The 25,556-nt window shown below is 37.0% G+C and overlaps 1 protein-coding gene across 8 annotated transcripts in view; it reads left to right on the plus strand.

Annotated features, from left to right (window-relative positions):
- EYA1 (EYA transcriptional coactivator and phosphatase 1) overlaps nucleotides 1-25,556 on the plus strand; it is a gene marked incomplete at its 5' end in the record, with an annotated part of 319,290 nt that overhangs the window by 140,421 nt on the left and 153,313 nt on the right. For 4 of the 8 annotated variants that reach the window (XM_082601447.1, XM_082601446.1, XM_082601448.1 and 1 more), the window contains one exon: nucleotides 22,329-22,443. In XM_082601447.1, the coding sequence (XP_082457573.1) occupies nucleotides 22,329-22,443 (115 nt within the window). Of the gene's footprint in view, nucleotides 1-20,705; nucleotides 20,756-22,324; nucleotides 22,444-25,556 lie in introns of those variants that run through there. The other 4 variants (XM_082601445.1, XM_082601449.1, XM_082601450.1 and 1 more) reach the window with 2 other exon arrangements.

The following is a 25,556-nucleotide window of genomic DNA, read 5'->3' on the forward strand; positions in this document are numbered from 1 at the left end:
TTGGATATATTGGGTTAGCCAAAAAGTTTGTGTTTTTCTGTAACATCTTACAGATCATCTGACTTTGTGAGTAATCAGAGAAAACTTTTGTCTATACTTACCTAGTTTGACTGTCCATGCTATGTAGATTCCTTAGTTTATCACCAGCTCTGCTTTATTTTCTGCAGTGATTTAAGAAACAAGCATATATTTCCATTACTAGTCAATGAGAAAATGCCAGGCCCTTTAAAACATAAACATGGCTTATCTGTTTCCTATTAATGCATACCTTTTAAGGAGATAAATTGCAACTTTAAAAAATTAGAAGGAAATAAAATAATATTGTGTGCTGAAATACATGTGAAGTGAATATAAAATTAAATTTAATATACTTACTATTTAAGGTGGATACTTTACCTCTAATATACCTTTAACCATTTGGACAACAGTTGGGACACTGGATCTTTTTAATTTAATTTATGTCTGTTAAGGTAGGAAATCTTGAGATATTTTTTATGTTACAAATTTATGTATATTTTAGCAACTAGTAATGCAAAGTAATACGATATTCTACATGGTAATTTGTTACCACTGTATAAGTACTAGTTCAATTCAGTATAATATAATTTTAATTACGAAAATAAAGCTTTTATCTACTTTCATCTGGTTTTGATTTCTTCATTTTTATTATAAGATCCCTTCATAAATATTATGTAATTCATCTGTGGTTCTACTAAAATGTCTAGTTTTACTCAAATGGGAGATCAGACGGTAGCCTTAACATATGTGTTCTGTTTCTTCTCATCTTGTATGTCATTAGTAAAAATAAGGATGGTTAAGATGTATAATGAAAATGCAGATTCATAACATGATTAGCTTGATGTAAAACAAATTTTAAAGTGCCCCAGGCTTTAAAGACATTACTCTGGATCTGTGCCCATGTTGTGTATACAAAGTGCTTTTTATATTATAAGAGTCTAGAATCAACCTGTTAGTGAAAATACCAGTAAATCCCAAATGACACACGGAGGGAGACAATTATAAATGGTGTCTGCTCACCAGAGTGTGTGTGATGGGGGCGGGGGGCAGTGTGTGTGTGTGTGCACGCACATGCGTGTGAGGGAGCATTTGAGGATGAGTACGTTGGAATATCTTAGATTCCTCTAAGAGGATGAGAAGGGGGGAAATCTTCAAAGCAATTTTAGAACCAAAGCACTAATGTGTGTCTGCACGATTGGTACTCACATCTGTAGAGCCCTGGCTTTAGAGATAACACCATGAGGATAAATTTAATAAAAGACGTTTACCTTAGCCCTGGTAAAAGTGAATACTAATTTTTCACTGTCTTTCAAAAAACCAAAACCTTACCAAACCTCTTGCTCCGAAGTCATTGTCTGTGTGTGCCTTGTCCCTGGCTTCAACCTGGCCCCTGGTTATAGTCTGCTCTTCCCTCTTTCTCTCAGTTTCCCAATGTTCTAATGTACTCAGTTTCCAGACGAGTGAAAAGAAGTTACGGGCAGTTTCATGTCACGTTGGCATGGAAAAGACTGGAGCATGCCTGTTAGACTAGGCACAAGGTGGGGTTAGGGGTTAATACAGAGACCGGAAGTGCAAAAGCCTCTTTCCTTCTGGTTTTTTTCCTACTGAAACTTACCTGGACGTCTACCATGGACCTAATTTGCTTGCTTTTAATTGGTATCTAACTGAAGGTTTCAAGGACATTTCAAATGGTGGGGACAATATGAGTAAAGGTGTCTTGAGGAAAAGCATGTGTGTCCTGGGGGAACTATGGACAGTTTAGGGCTAGAGCAGAAAGGGCAAACAGGTCATCCTGGCGGCCAAACTGGAAAGGTGGACAGTGTCTAGACTGTGGCGAGCCTCCCAAGCTGTTTTATGGATTCAGTTTTAATCTCTGAGAATGGAGTCAGCTGTTAAAGGATTTTAAGCACTGCAGTGAAATCATCAGAGTCCCAGTGTCTGAAGTCGACGCCGCCTGCAGTGTGGATGGAAGAGAACACTGGATACAGTGGGACCAGCTGGGAGGCTGCCTGATTGGGGCAGCGGCAACAGGGCAGAACCCGAGGAGACTGCGTGCAGGATATGGAGAGGTGGCATCAGCTGACTTGGCACTGGCTTTGGATGTAGAGAAGGAAGAATCCAAGAATACTTTAACATGTCCAGCTTGGCTTACTGGTTGTGTCCCCAAGTGAAAGAGAGAAATAGAGAAGCAGGTTTGGGGCTAAGAATATGAGTTTCCTTCAGTTCAGATTGCATTCCAAGTGTTTATGGGGAAGCTAGCTGGTGACACTACAGGGGGATAAGGTTGTAAGGGAAGTATGTCCAGAGAGATGCTGAGCTGAACTCTGATAGACAGTAGGGACTGGAAATTCCGGGCACAGGGAACAACATAAAGTCAGGAACCTGTGCGTCAGGTTTGAGAACTAGTTGTGTCTCAGAATGACTACAAGGATGCAGGGGTATGCAGCAGGTGAGACTTCAGGCTGAAGAAGGAGGCTTGTGCCGGGTTACCCAGGGCCCCAGTGATAAACTGGTGAGTTTGAACTTCACCTTCAAATCTATGAAGGATGTTTTAAATCAGAGATACGATGAGATTCGTATTTTATAAAGAGAGTGTGGCAGTGTGGTCACCGTGTAGTGGATAGATTGGGTTTGGAGCTTAGGAGATGTCGTCTGTTAGGGCTGTGCTGTTACGGTTTATGCAGGACTCAGACGTGAAATCAAAGTTAATTTTATTTTCCACAACCAATGGCATCCTGCTTCCAAGCACACAGTAGCAAAACGAAACCTAAGAACAATTACAAGAGTAACAACCACAAAAATCCTTAAATGTGTCTATTTCAAGGTAACAGAATCTCTCAGGTGAACAGGTGGTCCTTTCAGGATGTAATCCCTGATAGTTCTGGATTCTCTGAAACGCCTTTGCTCACCTTTCTCCCTGGGGTGATCTAAGTACCCGGGGGACTCATTCATGTACCATCCTGGCCTTGGGGATGGCCTTGGGGTAGTTGTAGCTCTTGCATCTCTGGTACATGTGCTGTGCTGGGTGTTGCCTGTGGCTCACGTGGACACATCCTCTGGTTGCTGTGAACCCTGCCTGGTGGCAGGCACAGGTGTGGCTAGTCCTGTGTGGTCCTGTCCAGCACCATGCTGATTGCTATTCTTCGAGTCCTTGGTCCCCACAGTGGCCTCCAGGCTCAAGTGACCTACTAGTGGCCTCCTCATTTTCACAAAAGGCCTTTACTTAGTTGATCAAGTTTCTTGACACTTTTGTGTCCCCACTGGAGACCCAGGAATTCTTGTCCGCCTTCTCTCTGCCATACTGGGATGGGTTTTCATGCCTGAAGACTTTTGTGTATAGAAAGGAATTCACATATTCACCTGTATTTTAATAAATAGTTGTTTAGCCCAAAGCTTAAAAAGTCAACTCATAGAACTTATTTTACTTATAAATCTGGTTATTTTTCACAAAATCAGAAAAATGACTTTCACTTAGCTATTTAACCAATTGAAGCTTCTTTAAACATTAACTCCATTTAATTAATCAAATTCCCTTAGCCATTTCAAATTATAATCACAAGTCTGTGATTTCAAGACACAGTAAAGATTTCCAATATCCTAACAAGTTGACTAAGAATATACAGAACAACCCAATGAGTATAAAATATAGTACCTTACTGATCCTCAAACTTTTAAGTATTAACAGTAAAAGTCTCTGCTTTCTTCATTCATGTCTTCACATTTTACATTTTTATTGTAAAATATAACCCATATATATACATTTTTTATTTTTTTAAACATATTTCTGTGTATTCCTGGAGTTATATGATAAACTTATCAGATCCCAAGAGAATACCAGGCAAGGTTACTAGTTGTTGGTTATTGACCATTCAGTGAGACAGAAGCCAGCAGTGGATAAAGGGTAGACTAAGTAGAAAGAGGGGTAAAGACATTAATATCAGGCTGGTGAGTATGGGGAAACATAAACAAATACATAGACCCAGGAGTGAGCGTAGGGTATGGGTGACAGCAAACGGGATGGTGTGGACTAAGTGGGTGCTGGGGAGGGGATGTGTTAGATAGTTCAACTAGATAGTCATGAAAAAACTTTCAGTTAACTTTCAACTATTTACATTCTAATTATTCATGCTCTTTGTGTTTATGTCATGTTATTGTATGAGCAAGAAAGCAGAAAGAAGAAACGAATGGAGATGAAAGTCAAATCAGGGGTGTTTATTGTTTGTGCGGAGAGACTGGAGTCATCCTTAATTTCTTTCTTTGCCTCAAACCCACATCCAATCTACAAGTTCTGTTGGCTCTAGTTCCAAAATATGCCCTAAATCTGACTACATATCATTTCCCCATAAAACCCTGGTCTAGATTATCACCATTTCTCACCTGGACTACAGCAGTAGCCCCCTCATTTGCCTCCCTGCCTCTGTTCTTGGTCTCCTGTTGTCTATCCTACACCTACAGGCAGCAGCCAGAGTGTCCTCTCTTACGTATAAATCAGATCATGCCATTTTTCTGCTCAAAAACAAAACAGAAGCAAGCAAACCAAAAAAAAAAAAAAAAAAAAAGAAAGAAAGAGAAAAAAGAAACCTCTAGTAACTTCCTATAACACCTAGAGTAAGATCCCAACTCCTTACCTAACCTACAATGCCCCGTGCTCCACACCAGCCCTGGTGCTGTTCTTTTCTTCATGTTCTCTATCATCTGGTTCTTTCTTTCTTCCCTCCTACTTGTCAAGCTGTTCACTTTGAACTTGCTGTTTCTTTTGTGTGGACCACCTTCCTCTCCCCTGCCCACCCGCCCCAAGATTTTACAAGTCTATCACCTTTTCATCATTTGTGTCTCAACTCAAGTGACTCCTCTCCCAAGAGGCTTTCCTTGACTAGCTGACATAGCACCCACCACTTCCCTCATGTCCTTCTCTACCAAATTTTACCGGAATTCTTTTCTCTGCTTGTCAATAACCATTGCGTGCACACACACACACACAGCAGGAAAATACTTATTTTTCTACAGTATATTGATTTTAATCAAAATTATATGTACATCATCTTACATGTCAAAGAATTCTATAAAAATAACACTACCTACACGTATGTGCTTTACAGCCACAGCATGTAGTATTCTACAATTCCTTTTAATAATTCAACTTCATCTACTATCTACTTCATCAACTATCTACTCTCTCTGATTGTTTAACTCTCCTTTCCATATATTCAGATGTATCTACTCTTCTATCAATTTTTTCATCTTGATGAAAACTTTCCTGGTGCCTCCTGACCTTCAATCTGGACGGCCATGCCTGGTCCAGAGCTATCCTCCTAGAAATTCTCTTTATCATCAACACCAGGGATTAGAGACTTCTCTCTCCTATTTCATTTACTTATTTCATAAAGGAACTTTGCTTCCATATTTCAATGGAACGTATCATCTCTTAGCTTCCTGAGAAAGGATATTTGGAAAATAAATTTTTTGAGACTTGACATATTGGCAAATATCTTTATTTTAAATGTCTTCAATTTTCTTACTTGTTATAAAGTTTGTTAGGATACAAAATTCTAGGTTGAGAATTATTTTTCTTTAAGGAATTTGAAACATTGCTTTATTACCTTCTAGAAATACATGTTCCAATTAAGAAGTTTGAAGTCATGACCCATACTTTGTGTGTGACCTGTTTTTTCTTTCTAGAAGGTTATAGGCACTACCCTCTCTCCTAGTGTTTTGAAATTTCTCAACAATATCAGTTGGTATGTTTTTTTTTTTTTCCAGTTGTTTTGTTTGGTATATATTAAGCTCTGAAAACTCATGTCCTAGGAAATATTTTAGAATTATTTATTTAAATTTTACCCTTTATTTTCTCTGCTCTCTTTTTGAAACTCCAGTTATTTGGATGTTGGACCACTAGGTTTTCTTACAGCTCCTCATTTTCTTATATTTTCTGTTCTTCTCTCCTATTTTCTGTCTCTTTCGCTCTATTCCCTGGAAAACGTCCTCAGTTTTATTTTCCAAACCTCATTGAATAACACATTTCTGTTATCCTACTTTTTATTTCTAAAGGCTGTTTTTTGTTGTTGGATGTCCTTCTTTTTTAAAAAATTATAATTATTATTATTTTCCTCTCTTGTTTCATGTTTACAGTATCTTATTTCTTGAGGGATATCAGTTTAGTGAGAGTTTGTTTTTGTTTTGCTTCCTTTTGCCTGATCTCTGTTTCCTGCAAGTTGCTTTTCTCTATTCATTTGGTTTCTACATTTCTTGGTAGAGGCTTTCCTCAGACATAGATAATCCAAGTTGGTGGTGTAAATTGGGATGCTTTTCAGCTTTTCTCACTGCCAACACTAGATTCAGCTTCTTCGGATCTGCTAAGTCAGTTAGCAGTCAGTAGTGGTCTGCCTGTTTTTTCACTTATAAAATTTGTTACTGTTTTCTTATTACCTTCCCTTTTAATTCTTTGGGATTTATGCTTTTAAAAAACTCTATTTAGTGTTGCTCTAGTGGGGCTTATAGAGAAAGCAAAAAATAAATGCTCATGTCCAGTTGGCCACCTTTTAATTTATCTACTCTCTTTTATGCATACATGATAAGTGGGAATTCTGTCTGTCTTGTTTACTGCTTCATCTCCTAGTGCCCACATTTCTGGCACATACTAAATGCATGATAAATTTGCTGAATGACTGACCGGCTGGCTGACTAGCTTGGTTAGTTAGATTTCTGAACAGTCTAAATGATGCAAAATTTTAAAATGACAGCATTGTTGGATACATCTACAATGAGGTATTTCTGAGAGGCAGAGGATGCAGACTTTATTTAAAGATACTTTTACTCTATTGTGTATCCTTGAATTTTTTAAATTAATTTTTCTAGATATTTTGGTTAAGAATTTAAAAAGGAAATATAAACTGATGTTGGAGTAACAGGGCACTTCAGGAGAAATATGTTGGGTGTAACTAAAATACAGTGTATGGTAGCTTTTTAAAAAATCTGAACCTTAACTTTTTATTCTGTTTTCCTGTCTCACCCAAACACATATACCAGGTGAATACAGTGATTTCAGGTCTCTTCTAATTTCTTAATTTCCTTAGAGTTTGGCTATTCCCCAATGTTAGGATGGCAAATTTCTAGCACATTTTCCATGACTCAGTTGTGTTCCATTAAGTATTTTAAGTATGGTTTGAACATGAGACCAACATTAACTCTTTTATGATAATAAGTCCAACTTTAGAGTTTCCAACGGGGGACACAACATGTAAGGAAAATAAAGGAAAACATAGAAGCAAAGGAAATTCAGGGAAATCATTTTTCTTTCACAAACCCCTGGCATGTTCCCTCAAGTAGCCAAGTATGCATGTATTAATTAATTTGAATAAAACTTATCGAGTACCTATTATGTGTACCAAGCTGTGCTAAAACTGGAAACTCAACCATGCCCTGTCTGGGCACTCATTCTGTACTTGTTTAATTAAATTGATTTGAAATTCAGTTTTCTATTGCTATTTTACTATCCATAAGAGCTTTCTCATAGCAGTAAACATTTTTATCCCTATGCCATTTTGGAAAGTTGTGGAACCTTCCTGCATCCTTTTTATTGTTTAACCTGTTTACAGATTATAAATTGACACTGTAAGTGAGATGACCACAAAGGGCACAGAAAAAACCCGTGCTGAAGCCAGAATTAGAACTTGAATCTGTCATGCATTTGTTTTAGTCTAGTGAGTAGTACCCTCTGAACTGTAGATAGATTTTAATAATTCTACACATTTGAGGAAAAGGGCACCATTTAAACCTTGAACAGTAATAGAAATACAATCAAAGAAGATGGAAACATAGGGGAAGGAAATAAAGATTATCATATGTTGCTTCCTGAGGTCTTCACATGAAATATCTCATTTAAAATATCTTTTTGGGGATTTTCCTGGTGGTGCAGTGGCTAAGAATCTGCCTGCCAGTGCAGGGGACACAGGTTCGAGCCCTGGTCCGGGAAGATCCCACATGCCACGAAGCAGCTAAGCTCGTGCGCCACAACTACTGAGCCTACGCTCTAGAGCCTGCAAGCCACAACTACTGAAGCCTGTGTGCCACAACTACTGAAGCCCATGCGCCTAGAGCCCATGCTCCACAACAAGAGAAGCCACCGCGATGAGAAGCCCGGGCACCGCAACGAAGCGTAGCCCCGGCTCGCCACACCTAGAGAAAGCCCGCGTGCAGCAACGAAGACCCAACGCAGCCAAAAATAAATAAATAAATAAATAAATAAATAAAATATCTTTTTTCAAATCTAGGTCATTCATTGGTTAGTAATAGGCATGATTTTGGTAAATTATAAACAGAAAGCTTAGAGATGTAGATTCATCCTTTTAAATAATCTTCAGTAATTAATCATGAATTAATTTATCTGTGGAGTTAGGTCATTTTTTTTCATTTCTCAAACGCAGTGCCTCCCGAAAGAGGTGAGTATACTAGTAACAGTCCTGTAAATGTAAAACATGCAAAAATCCGCATATCTAAAAACGTTATTCTTTTTCCCCTTCAAAATGTCTAAGTCACAGACACTCCTTCTTTAAAAAAGACCTAGGATCCAGCTGGCTTTCTGATTATTGTCCTGAATAACTTCTTTCTTGTTTTTGTCCTGGCCCTCCCGCACCTCCTCCTTAGCCCTCTCCAGCCACTTTCTGCTGGTGAGGAAGAGCTGTCCTCTCAGGCAAGGACAGGAAGGAAAGTGAACAGCTCTCCCAGGAGGCCGGAGCTAATGGGGGTTTTGCGGATCTTTCAGCAGGGGCTGTCGATGCTAACCGCGCGGTAGAGGTCTCCTTTACTGCCTCTCTGACCTTTTGGTAAACTATTTGTTTTTCCTTGTATTGATTAAAAAAACAAGCCACCAGCCTGTAACTCCCTATCAACCAGGTGTTGTTTTTAAGAATCATGCACATTTAAAATACACGATTTCAGGAAAAAAACCCTGATCCTGGACTTGGTTTTACTTTGCAATTCAGGTAAACCAGATCATCGATGATATTACAACAGAATCCCTGAAAGAAGCAGCAGATGCTTCCAGACTTCTGTTTTTTCAAAGAATATGAACTACAAATATAAAGGATCAGTCTAATATACCCAATATTAGGCCATCTGAAATAAGAATTCTTATTAATTATGAGCATCCAAAGACTAAAAAACTTGAAGCCTTGTTTACATTTTGGCCATAAAAAGGTACTCTTACTATTCAAACAAACTGAAGCTATTGTTTTCCTTAGCATGTAATGCAGTCTACTTTTTCTTACTCTATAGCATTCTAAAGTAAAATTCAAAAACCCAAGTCAACTTGATCGCCTGCAAGTATGAATCTTTACAGTAGAGAAACCTCTAGATTGTATACCTATTGACATTGCTTAATAAAAACATCTAGAATAATGGTGCTTCTGGTTGTGTTTCCAATAGCAATGTGATTGCAGCACCCTGTGGATTAAGTTACCGATCCTTTGAATTCTGACCTTCTGTCTAAAACAGCTTTAGAGGTTACTCTTTTTTTCCGATTTGGGAGCCTAGAGGGGGGAAAAGTTAATGCTGTTTGAAGGAAGAAAAAATTTCTATAGGTTATTAGATTTTGGTTTTCTTATTTGTCCCCTTCCTGGCAAATCCTTTATAGCAATAATAGAGCCTCTTGATTCTGAGTACTTAAACTACACCTCCAAATACATAAGGAGAATTGGAGTGCATTTTGAATGTAATTATTTCCTCGATGAATAAATCAAGTGCTTATGATGGAATAGCTATTAAGATGCAAGCAATATCACATTGGATAAATAAAATTAAGGACTACAACAGGGAAGAAATTGATAGAACTGTCCATACAATTGCTTGTTGTAAACTCAGACCCTTAGCTGCTCTTTTTAATATAAAGAAAAAGTTGGGAATATTTATAATCCTGCTTTAGGAAGATAATTCACATTTTTTGGTAAATAATGAGAAAAATATATATAGCTCCTGATTTGATCATTCAAGTTTAAGGATTCATCACATTTTTGCCCCTATTGACCATTTAATGTATGTACTTTTATTTTTGAACCAGCAAATTAACTTGCAATATGTGTTTGTAAATAATCAGATATTGTATAGTGATGATGTCTGTTCTCTATTAAATACATCATTTCCATACATCACACACCTTTCTGGATTTATTAACTTTATTAGGTGTCACCTTCCTCCAAAATGATGATACAACCAGGACACAGTGATGTCCCAGTGCCCCATCTACTGTTTAGCGGTAACTTTGATGGTGCTAGAGAAAGAAGGCAGATTCCAGAACAAATAGTTGGAGGCGGGGGGGGGGGGGAGCATATTTTTAAAAAACAGGATTCATACAGATAAGCTGTTACATTATGTGTTAAAATGAATGAAGAGGGCTTCCCTGGGGGCGCAGTGGTTGAGAGTCCACCTGCCGATGCAGGGGACATGGGTTTGTGCCCGGTCCGGGAGGATCCCACATGTCGCGGAGCAACTGTGCCCGTGAGCCATGGCCGCTGGGCCTGCGCGTCCGGAGCCTGTGCTCCGCAGTGGGAGGGGCCACAGCAGTGAGAGACCCGCGTACCGCAAAAAAAAAAAAAAAAGAAGAATGTATATAGAATACCGGCGCAGAGTAAGCACTCAATAAACGCTAATTCCCTTCCTTCTTCCGTGAGATAGTCATCATTTCCGAAGAATTTAAAAACTGTGAACTCAGCTGTCATGAAACCTGGAAAACACAGAGCCAATTTCCAGATCCTCTTAAAGGTATTGGGAGGTGCTGACAAGATGGGTTTTGCCCATGGCTTAGAGAAAAAAAGGTTGAAGAGACAACCTGGGTTTTCTAGGTTGCTTCATGTCAATTTTTTATTTTGAGAAAGCAAAATAGCTTATTGCTCAGATTAAGCATATGATCCCAAAACCAATTATTTACATATTTTTGGCAGAAGGAAGAAAAAGTAACTCTCTTTGCCATTTTGGGAAATCAGTTGATTTTAAAAGAGAAAACCCAATATGTCCTATTTTGTTTTTAAATTAAGTACCTCTATCATCCCATTCCCTCTTCTTAAAAACCTACTGCTGCCTTTGTTATCATTATTAGTTTCAAGAAGTGCTGCTCAAGCTTTCTATTAAGAATAATAATTTTTAAAAAAACATCCTATAGGCAGTCATTACTACATATGATAACAAGTCTCCCACTCTACATAAATAAATGGGTATTATTCATATGTAATAACCAATGTGCTTATTAGGGAGCCAGGAAATAGGTTATATTTCCATATTGTGTTGGTATAAAGGATCTAATTTTTATTAAAATAATTTTCCATGGTACAGTGAATAGTTAGTAATTGCCTCCTTAAATTTGCTGTTAAAAGCTATTCATCTTGGAATTTGAACGGGAAACATTTAGCAAAATACTGGTAGACATTCAGTTTGGCGGATTTAATATCATTCTTAAAATAAATAGAGGATGTTTTACTTGGTTACGTTTCTGCAGAAGGCTACTGGGAGCAGGGCCCTCATTGCAGGTCTCGTGCCACTGGGAAAGAGTAGGTCATGGAAGTGACCACTCCACATGCCAGCAAGGATGGTAATGTCAGCCATCTAGACACTGTTCCAAAGGTTCCATTAAAAGCCAGGAATGTAGAGCCGTGGCATGGACCACGAGAAAAAGAGTTATCTGGAAGCAGAGGCGCTGGAAGTACAGTATTTTGGAATATTTGCTGTTCTACTTTGAGCAGTTTAAATCACAAAATGTTGACTATTTCCAGGTATTATTGATTTTAAGAATGTGGAAGAAATAATAACAAGGATTTTGCTTTTGAAGAAAAAGCACTGATCTTTAAGTGCTAATTCTATCTTGCAACTTACTGTACCATTATTCTTGAGTAAGAATCTTCAAAAAGAATGGTAGAAACAGAGAGGTAAGAGATAGTGGGCATCGACCAGGTAATTGCATGCATGCTTAATTCTAAAATGATTTAAAGGTAAACAAAACTAGAAGAAAAAAACTTCTGAGTCTATCTTTTATTGGAAACTTCACAACTACTCAAGAACTGTATTATCGTTCCTGGAATGGAAAAAGGGAAAGGGAGACATGTTTTAGCTTTTGCTTTCTCGGTGTTTGTTATATTTAATTGGATTAATCAACTGTATATTCATGTCATTTTAGAAAAGTTCCAACTTACCTTTTCGATTGTTCTAATGGATCCCTTATATCTACCCATGTCTTTTTTCTTTTTTAATTAGGCACATTTATTTTTGTAATCATGCCTTTATTTAAACTTCTCTGTTCATTGAACAGCACTAACAACTTCTGTCAAAATTGCAGACTTCTATATAACCAGGCACATATCTAGACAACAGTTTGCTCTGTATGATAAAACTTGTTTGGAGATACATGAAAGATATCGTCCTTTTTGAGGGTATTCAAACATTTTGTTACAGTTGACTATTCCAAGCGTTTTCCTTTTCCAGATAAAAGTTATTTTTGTTTTAGTGTGGAAAGGGCATATTAGAAATTTTTTCCTCCTATTCATATGTTTATGTGTTGAAATTTTTCCAGGAAATATCAGATAGTAATGTTTTCTACTATCACCTGTTTTTACTAATGGCGGATTTTCAGCAAATTTTCCTAATTTCTGTTGTAATAGGTATGACTATTTAGGGAACACCTTGGTCCGTAAAGTATATGGTTAAGTCATGTAATTATAGTTGTGAAAATTTAGAAATAGGAAGTTAACAGTACACTACAAACTGGGTCTTCTTAGTAATGTCTTACATTTTGGCTATTTATCAGAGGATAACTTATTTTGGTGTGAGTTGTATGGTATTTATTACATATTTGATATTCAGAAGCAGTAACCAGACAAAATTTATGGATACGCATGTGATTGTTTTTAGGCCATCTAATTTTGCTTTAGGAAAAGGAAAGCATTTAATAGTGATACACACTTTTGAAAAGTTAAAAAAATAAATAAGTGGTATACATGGATATTTCTTGTAGCCAATGACTAAGCTCTTTGTTACATAACTATGCAGCAGGACCTATATCACATCAGTTAGTGCTCACATTATATTCATCATGCTTTTCATCATTTTCTTCATAATGACATGCATCATTTCTTTAATGGTTCTTATTTGGTTATATAAATAAAAATAATTGAATTTCAATATAAAAACTAATATAATGTGGTAAATTTGATTATATAAAAGTCAGATATGTTACATGATATTCCTGCTGACTTCATATAGTTTGTGTCTCCTGGATTCGCCAGTATAATCTTTCATGGATCAGAAAAATAATATTTTATCTTTTTATACCTAAAATAATTTTTAAACTATGGGAAACATGGCCACAATAGCTTAAAGTTTCAAATACGGTTGAATTCTCCAAACAGCATCTCAAATTTTATATTTTATGGGGCTTAGAAATAAATATGGTAGCAAAAGCGGTTACTGTGCGGGTCTTTGATATCATAGATTGAATTATTTTATCTCACGGCACTAGAGACCTCCATTACATGGTGTATTTTATTTTCTGCATATATATTCTAGTATACTGAATAACCGATACTTCTGGTCTGGGAAAGTGCTGTAGGTGGTAATGTAATTCTGTTTCGGCTGCACGAACAGATCCAATAGCAAACAACTGATTTTTGACCTTGCTTCCCAAATATGGTAGGTGGCTAGCCCATGATTCCTTGCCAGTACCATACAAGATGAAATCCTAGGTGAGTTTGCAGTTTAAGCGGTCTCTTAGGTTTGACAAAGTGTTCTCTTCTGAGGAATTTAGATTGGTATCCTTGGTGGGGGGTAGGGGGTGGGGAGTCCATATTGAATTTTGGTCATTAGAAGCTTTTTCTTTGTTTGCATTGGAATGGTGCTTTCATTTACAAATTAGTAAAGTGAAGGTAAGACTTACTGTTTTATGAGTTGATGATCTGAAATGTATTATAAAATCATTTAACAAGTTACTGTGATTTTTAAAATGTTTTTCATACCAAGGCAGGAGCCTTAACGAAGAAGATGCTTATTATTACTAATAAAAAAGACTAGATCCATAGAGTAGTATTACTGTTAATGACGAAACAGTTTTAAGGAAAATCCAACGGGTATAAAGATTCTATTTTAGAGTACAAAATTGGTTATGATGAGTAAAAATAAACATTTGTATTTGAACTATGGTATAAGGCTGGCAAAAAGCAGTATAATAATTAGTCATGTAAGTGATGCCTTCTTTAAATATTTGAAATCAATATAATGGTTAAGTATTGATCTAATAACAAGTCATTTATTTGCCTAAAACATGAGAGTAAGTAAATATTTTAAACTGTAATTTAGTCATAATCTGAATAGCTCAACTACCTAGGTGAACATTGTAGACTTTCATGCATAGATTGAGTTTAGTTAGAATTTTTTAAAAGAACAGACTGTAAGGAAAGAGTTCTAGGTAAAATAAATCTTTTCCCCCAAAATCATTTTAAAATATCAACACTGAAATCTTATCTGGTTCATATCCAAAAAAATTGCTCCTGTAAAACTTGCCATTCTAGAAATCACTGCAGAATTAACATTCAGGCTTTCATTGTTAAACTGATAATAGCTTACACGTTTGCTTTTTCTCTCCCTTTGCTTACTTAACATGGAAATGGCCATTCTAATTTTCATTTTCCCCAGACCTGTTAGTTGTTACATTCGGAAAAAAAGTTTTGCGGGGGGGAGAAAAGTATCGATTCCCTAAGTTTCAGGGCCTGAAAACAAGTTTTGGAAAAGTATGAAAGATAACGTGTAACTACTCCCCAAAGCTCGTAATTGGTAGCTGCTGTAGCAAGAGATGTGTGTTGACAGTGTCTCCGAGAAGCGATTCTCACACAGCTGTTTATTCAGATAGCATGGGGCGCGTTCATTTACATAATAAATTTTTTCGGAGCAGCAAGGTTGAGTCAGAGAGAGCAGTGCTCCTCTCAATTGTTGCATTTAAACCAATAAGGATAGGACAAGAGAATAGCTGTGGTTTGCGTTGCAAAAACAAAAAAAGCCCCGAGGCTCCACGGGCAGACCTACAAGGCTGCGCCAACAAATCGAGGGATGAGATGGTGCTGTTTCTTTGTCTGGGCTTCTCAGATGCTATCAGCTGCTGCTGTTTAGAGGGAAAGAGCGCGGGGCTCAAAGCGGTGACTAAACAGAACGGTGGGAGCTGATGGCTGCGAGTTTGGGGCGAGGTAGAAACTCTCCAGTGCCACTTCCGACTCTGAGCCTTCCTGTTGCCGTCCAGTGTGGCGGTTTTCTCGCCGGGGCCAGCGTGTGCGCTCAGTCGCTCGGCAGCCCGAGCCTGCAGCGGCGCCCAGGCGGCGGTCCTCGCGGCCCCGCTTCCCCCCGCGGACGCGCTCCGCTTCCCGAAGCGCCGGGCTCCGCCGAGAGCCCCTAAGAGCCCTCCCGCGTCCTTATCCAGGAGCAAAACTATGTCAGGAATGGAGGTTTGCTAAACCAGAAAATTCGAAGGAGCCCAGGAAACTGGTGGATGCAGCAGATGTAAGCGCTGTAAGTACAAGCTGAGTGTTTGAAAAACTGTTCTGAATGACAACAGCTGTCCTGTGGGCAAAGCCGAAGATAACAGGAGCGCTTTGAGTTATTGTTTTGATTTGTTTTAAAAGAAAAACATTAGGGCGTGGGGAAGATTATGACACTTTGTACCCAGTGCTTTATGGGCCACTGGGTTCCATCGTAAAAGTATAAGTTTTAACCCCCAAATTAGCTGAGCGATTAGAATCATTAAGAAGTAATTAGAAATTAATTGTTAACGATGACTTTTGTTGTGCTCTATGTAAATAAGTATATTGCATGGCTATATTCTTGCAGGGAGATCACTTCATATCTCTTTTCTGCACAAACCTCAACTAGTACTGTGTGATATTGATTAAAGCGGTATCTGTCTATATCCATTGCAACACACAGATAACTTTTCCTACACATTTTAGTCGGATTGGAGAAAAGGAGGAAGGAATTAACATTTTCAAAGGACAACAGATAACAAAAATAAATTGAAACCACTTTTTAAGGAAGGAAATCCTTTCGTTTCAATAAACAAATTTCCCAAACATTATATTAAAGGGCTCATCTTCAAAAGGTGAAATAATAAACATTTGCCAAATTAATATATTTCTCACTTATTGACACTTAACAGGACTTGAATGGACCTTGAAATTAAAAATAAGGTTCTTAAACTTTTGAATTACCACTTAAAATATTTGTCATTCAAAATCAGTATATGAATTGCTAATGACTCATAGGCTTATATTTCTTGGGAGGAGTTTTTGAAACATTTAAGCACAGCTTTTGCACGAATTCAGTAAATTCAGAGCTGTCACTGAATGTAGACAAGTGTTTTTATGTTTCATTTCTTAAAATGACAAGGGATACAAAAAGTCGCTAGTTAAGCACGTAGTGTAGTTTTATAGGCTGGGGGTTGTTTTCTTGATGTGTCTCTCATAGTAGGTTTTATTTTAGGCGTGTGAGTCTTTTCGCCCACCGTTTGGGATTTGAAGACATGCACACACGAATAGTTATGCTTTTTTTCATTATCAAATATTTGATATTTGACTTTCTCGCTGCTTGAGTTCTCCTAAGGCCCAAAGTGTTCAGTAAGTGAGCAAACAGCCATGGATTTTCAATCCTGAAAATTCTTCGCGGTGACAGACAGAGCAGCCTAACTGAGCCACTGTTCAGTTTTAGAATGCCAAAGGGAAGTCAACAGCTCTGGGAGTTTGGTAGACATAATAAATGATTTTCTCAAAAGAAAATTTCCTCTTGAATTTGAAAATTTATTTTGTAAGAATACCTTGGGGAAAAAAACACTCGCAGTGAGAATAAAACCCCTTCCATTTAATCAACTATCGAAAGTATTACATTCAACATCTTAAATAAATGCTAATTTTGAAAACAATCCGTCAAGTCTATAGGTAGAATCAGTGTTGTTCACATACTTGTTTTTGTTTTCCTGGGGACTCTATTTTGTCATTTTCTTTAAACAAGAGACCTTAAAAAGTGATACAGTATATTACATTTAAAATCAGTAAGGGTATTAAAGAATTCATTTTATGGAGTCTGATAAAGAAGGAGGTAAGTGTTAACACTGAAACGACATCTACCTCTTTCTGGAAGTTCATTTCCATTTTTAGGTTTAGATTTTTAATTACATCATTGACACCATCGTTGGAAATGTTGATTGAGGAACATTTTAGCAAGAATATATTGCGATTTAAAAGCAGGCTTCTGCCTAAGGCACATTTTCTTTCCTATAAAATACACTCTGATTAGAAAATTGCCATTGTCTTTCAAATTTGGGAGTACTCAGGTTGATCTGTGGTTGGGCAAAACTAGTTCGCCTGCCAACTCTATTTATTTAGATAAGTTCAGTACTTTCACTTTGAAAATTTCTTTTGAGTTTGAAAAAAAAGTTTAAAATTATAGTCATTTTATAAAAATTGCTTCTAGCAAGCAGAAAAGCCAATGGAAAACCCATAATTTAAACAAGTACCTACATTTTATTTGCTCTCTGCTGCTGAGATTTAGAATCCCTTTCCATTTACAGTTTACTTTTCACAGAACATTATTAACTTTTTGGCTTCATACATGATCTTCTGTCAGATGCTTTTGATTTGTAATTTAGCAAAGTATAATAAACAGTGCAAAAGTCATGAATTTTGCTCTGCATCCTGAGCTCTGTGGTAGGGAAAAATGTGATAAAATGTGTACCTTAAGTCTTGTTTGATGATCTCTCAAAGCAAGTTTGCCTTCTGGAAATAATTTCTGGGGTTGAAGAGCATGGTATTAACAGATTTAATGTGGCTATTCAATGGATTGGCGAAGTACTATGTGAGGTTTAACAAAATGAGAGAGACAAATTGAACATCAACAAAAGTTACATCTGTGAAGAATTAGAAATTTAATTAGAAAAAAGGCAAACTTAAAAGACCTCATTAACTAATCAGAAGTCAAAGTTACTAGTTGAGGATCCTTGAATTGAAATTCTAAGAAGTTCTGCTCTCTTTTTTCTCTGTATTTTCACAACTCTGTCAGTACGCTACTCTGGGTATTCTCTACAAAGAGTTTTAAAAAGCATTAAAGTGAAATGACTTCATTGTAATCTAAGATGACCATTTATAATGTTATGGGAAATATTTTTGCACTCCTAGGAGCATTTGAATTAAAAATACCAGATTAGGAGGAGACAAGAAACATACTAGGTTTATGGATGTAAAGCAGAAAATATGAGCTTACTGAATGCCTAACAGCATTTTTCTGAAAACCATGAAATAGTTTCTTTTCTCTTTGAATGGAAAGGCGCCTAATTAATTATTTTTGCAGCACATTATGTTTTTAGACCTTGAAAACCTAGAACCTTCCAGAGATATTGGCAAACATAAGAGAAAATCAACGCCAATCAGAAATAGGTGTTCTTTTTAGATAAGTCATTACAAGAGTATGTTTTCTTACTGCACTGTAATCTTGTACTACACATAAAAAACTAAAAGCATGTGAAGTGTAGCATTTTGTAAACTGTAACTAATTTTGCTCACATCTGTGTCTAATTGTTGTCTGCATTCGCATTCTTGAGAGTAGATTTATTTTTCCTGGACCACGATGTGGATTCAGCTGACCAGCCTAAGTGAGGATTAGTTGTTTTAAAGTTATTTTGATTAAAGAGTCATTTTTAAAAACAGTAACACACAACACATGGTTTAACTAATCCTTGAGACACAAAAGAATATATCTGATGTATACTTAATGAAATGAAGGTCATGGATACGGGTTCAAAAATTGTAGTGTACGAAGTACAGTAGAGACTGAGTCCAGCCAGCCTAAAAAAAAGTACGTTGTTGTGAAAATGCATTTTTTTCAGTGAGAAAACGTGTTAGAATGATTCTTATTTTGAAGTTCATTTTTTTAAATTAACAGATTGACTTTGCAATTAAATAGGATAGTTTAAACCTCAAATATAAATATAATCAAACTTTCAAAGTATACAAGGAAACTAAAATTAGGTTTTTAAGATGATACTATCCAGCCAAGGTTAAAATAGGAATGTATTTTAATATGTAACAGAAGGTATGTTTTACATACTCTTTCACATAATTAAGCCAAGAGAGTTCTTAAAATTAAGTTAGTTCTCACCTATAATTTATTCCAGGTGTATAAAAGTGGAAAAAAAGAGAAAAAAAAGGAAATTTATCCTTGAGGTATATCGCTGCAGTTTCTAAAGGAAAACATTTAATCTTATGTGAGAACATTAATTTCAAAAAAAATATCAGAAGCCAGTTATCACCAAATGACCTATCTGTAGGCATTAAAATGAAACTTTTATTGAATACTCAGGCATCCCTTTAAAATTATTTTTCGTCCTGCACATATTTTAGAAAAATATACCCAGAAATTTCATGTCACATTATACCAAGATATTTAGACTTTAATGATGCTTTATTCTTGCCAGAAAGGTAGTACTTTTTAATTTCATAAATCATAATTAAAAAATAACAGGACTCAACAGAAGATGCTTGGCTGGATAACTTTAATGCCATTTGAGATGCTTCAGTTTTTTCATCTTTGTTCTGTAACCCTAATTGATGTCTGTTCCGGTTGAATGAAAATACACATCAAAGATTTGGAATTCTGAGTCATTTTAAACATTATGCAGAATTCCCTTTACCTCCGAGGCAGGCGTTAGCCTGAGCTTGTGGGCCAGCGGCCCACCCTCACCTGAGCTTATCACCTGCTGGCAGTTTTGCTGTCTCTGGACGAAGGACAGTGACTAGCAAAGCCTGCAAGCTAAGTTAGCTGTTCAGTGAAATGCCAAATACAGATTCATCTGGAGACAAAAGAGACCAGAACTCTGGCCAGCTGAGACACTGAATTGATTATTCAACTATCCATTCTCTCTCCTGGTTTAAAAGGTGGAAAATTAAACCAAAAGCGAATGGCTTTTGCTATTTCACCAGGCAGTGATGGATTTCCCTGAATTTAAACATGCACTGAATTTTCAGTTTGCTTGGGTACATGAGCACATTGCTCCACGATGGGACTTTGGGGAGGAGAACGTGCTTTTGCCATTTCTCGTTGAGTCCGGCACTGCCTGAAAGTAGCCCAGAAGCCGTTTTGGTGAATGTTCAATGACAAATAGTAAATATAGGAGAAAACCATCACGATAAGGATAAGGACTGTCAGGTGTCAAAGGCATGGGCGGGAGATCTCTTTCAGCTGGTGATAGCAGAAGATGAAAGATCTTCTGAGGATGCTGGAGGGTTAATGCTTGAACTACTGCTGTGAAACACACTCATTTTGCTAATAGCTATTTTTTTTCCAAGCACCTTGTCCAAGCTGCCTGGATAAGGCTGCTTTGCATGTTGATTGGGGGAGGGGTAATCCCGTTTGCAGCTGTCATAGGCCAGTGATGAATCACTATCCCGTCATTTGGCTGCCTTCCCCCCCTAACAAGGGGAGGAGGAGGGCAGACCTGGAGGAGGAAACAACAGTGGAGACCTCAACTTAAAGACAATATGCCTTTCACCGCTGCAGTATCCTCCTTTTTCTCTTTTGGTTAAAAGAGAGCATTGTAGTCCTGAGCCACGTGCTCTGTATAATTAAGAACTGACACTGAAGCAGAGTAACAACAGCTTCTAATTTTTTACCCCTGATCACAGGTGCAAACATCTCAAACCAGTTCAGATGTTGCTGTTTCCTCAAGTTGCAGGTAAGGATATCGTTGATATTTGACATTTGGAGAGATTACCTTTCTGTGACCCCCCCTATCTATTTTTGTCTAGTATTTCTTAATTATTTCTATTAATAGCCTTGGTTGGAAATTACTTAACCATTTGTGTGTGTGTGTGTGCTTGTAAAAAAAAAATTGTTAAATATGTAGAAAGGGAAGAGGATCCTGGGTTTGAAAATGATTAGGGGTTCTAGTTTCTGGGGTTAGGAAAACTGTGAATGTGTCATGAGAATTAGGGGAGAAAAATTGGATTTTAAGCCATCTCCCATTTGAATCCAGAAGACTTGGGGAAGTCAAAGCTCACTTTGGAAGTAAGACGGTTCATGTTAAGCCGTTTTAAAAACTGACGTTTACAGTCAGTTTAAGTGCAGCCTCCAAATTAAAACGACTGTAGCTTTTATTGGCCTGGCGGGATGAGCAGACAGTCTTAGCTTCATACATATTAACCCCCCTCCTTTTTTTTTTTTTTTTTTTTTAGAAAAACACAAAGTTTAAAATAAAGTGAACGGGCCTTAGACTTTCAGACACTTGGCTGTCAGAAAACAGAACGGTATCTAGGTGTGTTTTTAGTCACTTTAAACAAATGCTCGCCTCTCTTCATTAAGAACAGATGCAATATAAGTGAATAGCTCTGAAATTGTGAACATGAGTAGTGGCTTCTGTACCCTGTAGAGCATAGGCAACTGCCGAGTCGAAGAACTTTCTGGGGGATTTCGCTGATTTTGTGTTGTAAAAATGCCCAATTTGAGCAGGGAAGTGGCATTGTGCTTATTTCCCTGAGTGGGTGACAGCTGAGGTATTCTGACTGCTCATGTTCCTGGGGGCTCACTGTATGCTGGCCTGATCCCTCCTCACTTGGGCAGGCTGTATGTAATCCACAAAGCAAACAAGTGAGCCGACATCAGGATGTTTTAATGCTGCATTTGTTTCAAGGGAGACAGAGGAACAATTAAGCAGTTTCCCAGAGTAAACACATGCATCAGGGACATCTCATTCCCTGTCACTGGACTATAGGCTTCAAGTGTTGTATTTGGTTTGGAGACCCATTAAATCACAATTGGGCGGTAAATTATAAGGGAGTACCTAGTGCTAATTTATTAGATGAAAGAGATTCCATAGAAAAGTGATTTTTCTTTTCAATTTTACACTTTCGTCTTTTAGAACAAAAATGCCTTGGGGTTTTTTTTCCCACCTGAAAAGGAAAGCATGATGGTCTGTTTTCTTTGATAATAAAAATAGATGGAATTGTCTCCTTAGATCTTGGGACTTGATGAGCTATCGGAGGAGAGAAAAAGAGATTAAAAAAAAACTCTGTATGAATGTTTGGCTGAATAGGTAAGGCCAGTGACATCTTGTAATAGTACAGGTTACATTTTCACTTCAGCCATCCTTTCATAACGTAAGACAAACTATTTTGAGTCTAAGCAGATAGATACAATGGGACTTTTGTGCGAATGTGTTTCAAAGAAGGTGTCAAGTCGTTAGCACATTAAATAGTAGGGTTATGAATTTGGTACATCTGTCAAACGGAAGGCTTCTTGTCTTTAGGTCTATGGAAATGCAGGATCTAACCAGCCCGCATAGCCGTCTGAGTGGTAGTAGTGAATCCCCCAAACTCGATAACTCTCATATAAATAGTAATTCCATGACTCCCAATGGCACCGAAGGTGAGTGTCTGCCTTCTCACTGTTTACTTTGCACCTTGTTTCTTCATCAGTATACATTGTGTTACTAGGTGGTTATGATTTCAGTTGTCAAATCCATGAAACCACTGTTTTATTTCTTGTTTAGGTAATTTGACTTATAATCAGTATCCACCCTTACTTAGGGACTGCATGTTACCAGGTTATTATAACATTACACAGACTGGTTTTATTTCACATAGATGCATATGTATGCATGACATATTTAAGCTTTGAGTGTGTTTTTTCTTCTTGTTGATCGCTCTCCACAGCACAGTATCAATCTGCAATCGTTTTGCTCTCTGAGCCATGAGAATTTGGATTATTTCCTTTATTTTACTTTCCCTTTGTTACTAAATATAATCAAATTTGTTTCAAGGCAACATTAGACTGGATTGTCTCTAAATATCAATACAATAATTTGTGTGCCTAATGTTCTTGTGGCTTTGGCCATTGAAATATAAAGAAGTAAAAAAATACTTATTGTTTACAAATATATGACCTTACTTGGAAGATAACATGACATTCATTTACTTTCTTAAAGATTAAGTATATACTTCAAACACAGTACTGTTACAACGATTTTTGTGTAATTAATACATATGAATATTTATGTAAATTTTATGTAAATAGGAATGCCTACTTTAATCCATATATACCTAAGTCTAAACATATAGGTAAAGCTACTTGTATGTATCGTTAGCTGTCGTGCACGTTTATTTAGGTACTATACATATTTTTAAAACTTCATAGAAGGGTATGTTACATATTGCATTGTATTTATTTCTACTTTAGCCTATTGAAATATTCCTTCTTCACAGATGATATTTTTGCTTATTTATTCCTTACTAAGCCTTAGGACCTTGATGAACTTAGAACATAAGTTTCACTAGAAGTTTGATGAATTATCTACATTAGAATTCCATCCATAAACAAAACCCTTCATCATTTCTCAATCACCATGATGATCTTTTATCATAGTTCTTAAAAACAACAACAACAAAAAACCCCAAATGCCATAAAATTGTTTGTTTGGTGCAATATTCCAGTATGTGTGAAGGAAGCATTTTGAAACTGATAATGATATGAAATTTCTGGTAATGGATACAATATAAAATCAGTTGTTTCTGATAGGAGATAACTTTTACAGCCTCAGTGATTGTTTTTACATGTAGTAGTCTGTATTTTCCTTTTTGAGTAAATACTTTCATTTACGGAAAATGGTCCCTGTCAAAAGTAGAAACTTAGCTGACCTAGCAAAAAAAAATCTCTGAAAAAGGTTCCTTTACATGTGAAACTCTCTTCTGTCCATTTCGATAGGCAATCAAAAAGAAATTTCACTTACGTATAGGAAAGTCATTCTAGCATTTAGGAAGATTTTATAGAGCAGATGAAATAAAAGCCAGCAGTCCTTTTTTTCTCTCCTTTGGAATTTGGCTTCAGGTGTGAGCATGGCAGCTGCTGCAGTGTGGACTGGACCGGGTGTGTGCACAGACACACAGACCACTGCAGGGCCCTGGACCGGTAGGCCCCATGCCAGTGTCAGCGTTCAGGGCGGCCGCTGAGGGCAGCATCAGGGGACCAGAGGTGGAAACCTGTAACAGTCATTCTCATCACTGTGAAGTCTAAATAAGACAATCATTTAAAGTAACTTAAGAAAAAAGAAGCTTTAAGTATGTTAAATTGTTTTGATTTATAGAATAGACCAATACATATTGGTAGGAGTAATTATGAAATTATGAGTTAATTTTCTTATATATGAAGAAATGAAATAGGGGTAAGATGTTTTCATTTTGTCATCGTTTTACTGGCAAATCATCTCCTACAAAAGAAGAACCAGGCAATATTGAAACAGAGTATGTGTTGGAGTCTGCCCCCTTGGATGGCTTTGTGTGCGTGATGTGTGGTTTGCTTTTTAAGGACATGTGAAATGATACTATTTCTGAATATTTATATTTCATAGCTTGATGTCATGTTTGTATTCAGTATATGTACTTGATCAGATTTTTGCATAACTAAAATCCAAAGTAAGAAAATGTTTTAGATAACTGTGTAATCTGCTGAACCCTCAATTTGGGAAATACTTAGAAATTATTTCTCTCCTAAAAAAACCCCAAAAAACTCTTAGTTATCTTATAGCTTAGAAATGGATTTTTTTAGACCTATTTCAGACAGGTACCCAGTTACTCACCTCACTCTGTTTTCGGGCATTCTTTACTGATATACTTTGGAAAGGTTATGGTAGTTAGAAAGTGAAGTGAGAAGATATCACTATAAATTATCCAAAGAATACATGAAATTTTAGTCAGTCGACTGGGGCATCAGTTTTACTTTAGTGTACAGTTTGAAAACATGGACCCAAACTTTCTTCACCATCTATGCTACATGTCTGTTCGGATGCAAACGATATCAGAAAGTTCTGGGTTGTTATTAAGTTTGTGAATCAATTTATCATGCTGCTTACATGTTGCATAAGGCATTTGTGTCTTTTCTCTCAGTCACCACTAGAGGAGTTCAGCTTAAAAATCAGTGAATTCACAGTGGCCGACACGCTTTCCTGGAATAGAATCATTATAGATTTTCCTATTCCTTCTTTGAAATCTTATTTATTTTGAAACCAGCAGTATTTACCAATGAATTAGAGGAATGAAAAAAACAAGAAATCCCTTAACTTTTCAAAGTGTGTTTAAAATATCAATCACCTCCCCTAAGTCCATAACAAGTGTTTCTAGCTATCCCCACCATGATGGATATTTAAGTGACTTTATTGCAGCCCAGTTGCAATGAGTCTCCTTAATTAGGTCAACAGAACTTCCATTGAGTGTACATAGTTGTTGGCCCTTCACCCACTTAGATAGGTGGTCTTCTCTCACCAGAGCCTTTTTTTATTTCCTGCAATCACTTGTTCCTATCATGAGGCTAAGAAAACATGAAAATCTCCTGTATCAAAAACCATAACTTCATCTGAAGAACAAACAAGAAGGGAATGGAGTGGAGAGGCAGAGAATATTAAGTTTCTTCTGAAGTTGGCTGCCAAATTATCATAAGACTCAGTGTTTGTAGGTTCTGTCCTCACAGGCTAGTGCCTATTTTCATGG

The sequence above is a fragment of the Mesoplodon mirus genome (assembly GCF_964341445.2).
Source record: "Mesoplodon mirus genome assembly, chromosome: 16".
In the NCBI taxonomy this organism is placed as follows: Eukaryota; Metazoa; Chordata; class Mammalia; order Artiodactyla; family Ziphiidae; genus Mesoplodon; species Mesoplodon mirus.